Source organism: Chenopodium quinoa, unplaced genomic scaffold (genome assembly GCF_001683475.1).
Source record: "Chenopodium quinoa cultivar QQ74 unplaced genomic scaffold, ASM168347v1, whole genome shotgun sequence".
Classification (NCBI taxonomy): Eukaryota; Viridiplantae; Streptophyta; class Magnoliopsida; order Caryophyllales; family Amaranthaceae; genus Chenopodium; species Chenopodium quinoa.
In genome coordinates, this window is record NW_018743197.1 from 4,505,450 (window position 1) to 4,507,535 (window position 2,086).

Genomic DNA, 2,086 nt, shown 5'->3' on the forward strand with positions numbered 1-2,086 from the left:
TGGTCAAAAGAAACAAGGAAAATCATGTGTCATCTACTACGCAAGTCGGACTCTAGATGAGGCTCAAAGGAATTACACAACAACGGAGAAAGAGATGTTGGCGGTAGTGTTTGCATTGGATAAGTTTCGGTCCTATCTCATATGTTCAAAAGTTATCGTGTACACGGATCACATCGCGGTGCGGTATCTCATGTCCAAGAAAGAAGCAAAGCCTCGCTTGATCCGTTGGGTTCTCTCTCTCCAAGACTTTCACATGGAAATGAGGGATAAGTAGGGAGCGGAGAACTATGTAGTGGATCATTTGTCTAGGCTACCATTTGAGAACAAGGAGGATGTACCGATTAATGATGAGATAGGATTCGAGGCTCTCATGGCTTTGGTGTCAACTTCTACCCCTTGGTACGCGGATATAGCCAACTATCTTGCGTGTGGAATCGTTCCCCTGGAGTACTCTTCTCAACAAAAGAAGAAGTTTTTCAAGGAGGTGAGAAGATACTTTTGGAATGACCCATACTTATTCAAGCAATGTGGAGATGGCCTTTATCGGAAGTGCGTTCCAGGTCATGAAATTCAAGGTGTTCTTGAGCATTGCCACTCACTACCATGTGGAGGCCATGGTGGTGTTGACAAAACAGTGGCAAAAATCTCTCAATCCTTATTGTGGTGGCCGACAATGCATAGAGACGCCCACCAATTCGTTGCGCAATGTGATAGTTGTCAAAGGAGCGGAGGAATTACCAAGAGGGACAAAATGCCCCAATAAAGTATTCTAGAAGTGGAACCCTTTGATGTTTGGGGGTAGATTTCATGGGACCTTTCGTTTCTTCTTGTGGGAATCTATATATCTTGGTAGCGGTCGATTATGTGACAAAATGGATTGAAGCCATACCCTCACCTACCAATGATCACAAGGTTGTGCTTAAGCTCCTAAAGAAGATCATCTTTCCTAGGTTTGGAGTTCCGAGGGTGCTAATTAGTGATGGAGGCTCCCATTTCGCCAAAAAGCAATTTGAGGCTCATCTCAAGAGATATGGCGTTCATCACAAGGTTGGATTACCTTACCACCCTCAAACTCAAGGACAAGTGGAGGTCTCGAATCTTGAAATCAAAAATCTTCTTGAAAGGATGGTGAACAAATCAAGGAAAGATCGGTCTCTCAAACTTGATGACACGCTATGGGCTCTAAGGATGGCGTACAAGACTCCAATTGGTCTATGGAAAGGCTTATCACTTGTCGGTTGAGTTAGAGTACAAGGCTTGGTGGGCCATCAAAGAGCTCAATATGGAATTATCATTGGCCGGTGAGAAGATATTGATTAAGATCAATGAACTTGAAGAGCTTAGAGATGATGCTTATGAGAGCTCATGGTTATATAAGGAGAAGACCAAAAAGTGGCATGACCAACATATTCGAAACAAGCACTTTAAGGATGGAGACAAGGTTTTGCTTTTCAACTCAAGGCTTCGTCTGTTTCCGGGTAAACTCAAGTCAAAGTGGTCGGGTCCTTTTGTGATTTCAAAGACTACTCCTTATGGCTCCTTTGAGTTAGATGCGGATGGTAACAAGTTCATGGTTAATAGTCATTGTCTAAAGCATTACTTTTGCAAGGAAGAAGTTGGTATCATCGAATGTATATTGCTTGATCCTTTAGATCCCAAGCCTCCCACTTGAAGAATTTTTCTCACGGTCAAGCTAGTGACCTCATAAAGAAGCGCTTCTTGGGAGGCAACCCAAGTTTCTAACTCCTTTCTAAACTTTTTTTTTTTTGGAATATTCCGATTTCACTTTCTCCTTTTTGAATTTGAATTTGATTATTTTTTTCACCTTTTTGGTTAATAGGTGTTTGGATGATGAAGGAGCAAGGATTTTCTATTTCGAAGATGTGAGGATAAATCAAAACTACTCTGTGCGACCCTGTGCGCGCCATCTGTGCGGGCGCGCTGTGTGACCTGTGCAGGCGCGCAGGCAGTGTCAGATGCCGCACAGATTTACTCTCAAATTGAAGCTCGAGGTAGAAAGTTTGCACGACTTCCAGTGCACCATCTGTGCGGGCGCGCATGGTTTCTGCGCGGGCGCGCGTTCACT

The 2,086-nt window shown here is 43.6% G+C and overlaps 1 protein-coding gene across 1 annotated transcript; it reads left to right on the plus strand.

The window, feature by feature from the left end:
• The first annotated feature begins 1,282 nt into the window (after positions 1 to 1,282).
• Positions 1,283 to 1,672, plus strand: LOC110733169. The gene has a single exon (XM_021913182.1). It carries the CDS (start codon positions 1,283 to 1,285, stop codon positions 1,670 to 1,672), a length of 390 nt encoding a protein of 129 aa, XP_021768874.1.
• Positions 1,673 to 2,086: the final 414 nt, after the last annotated feature.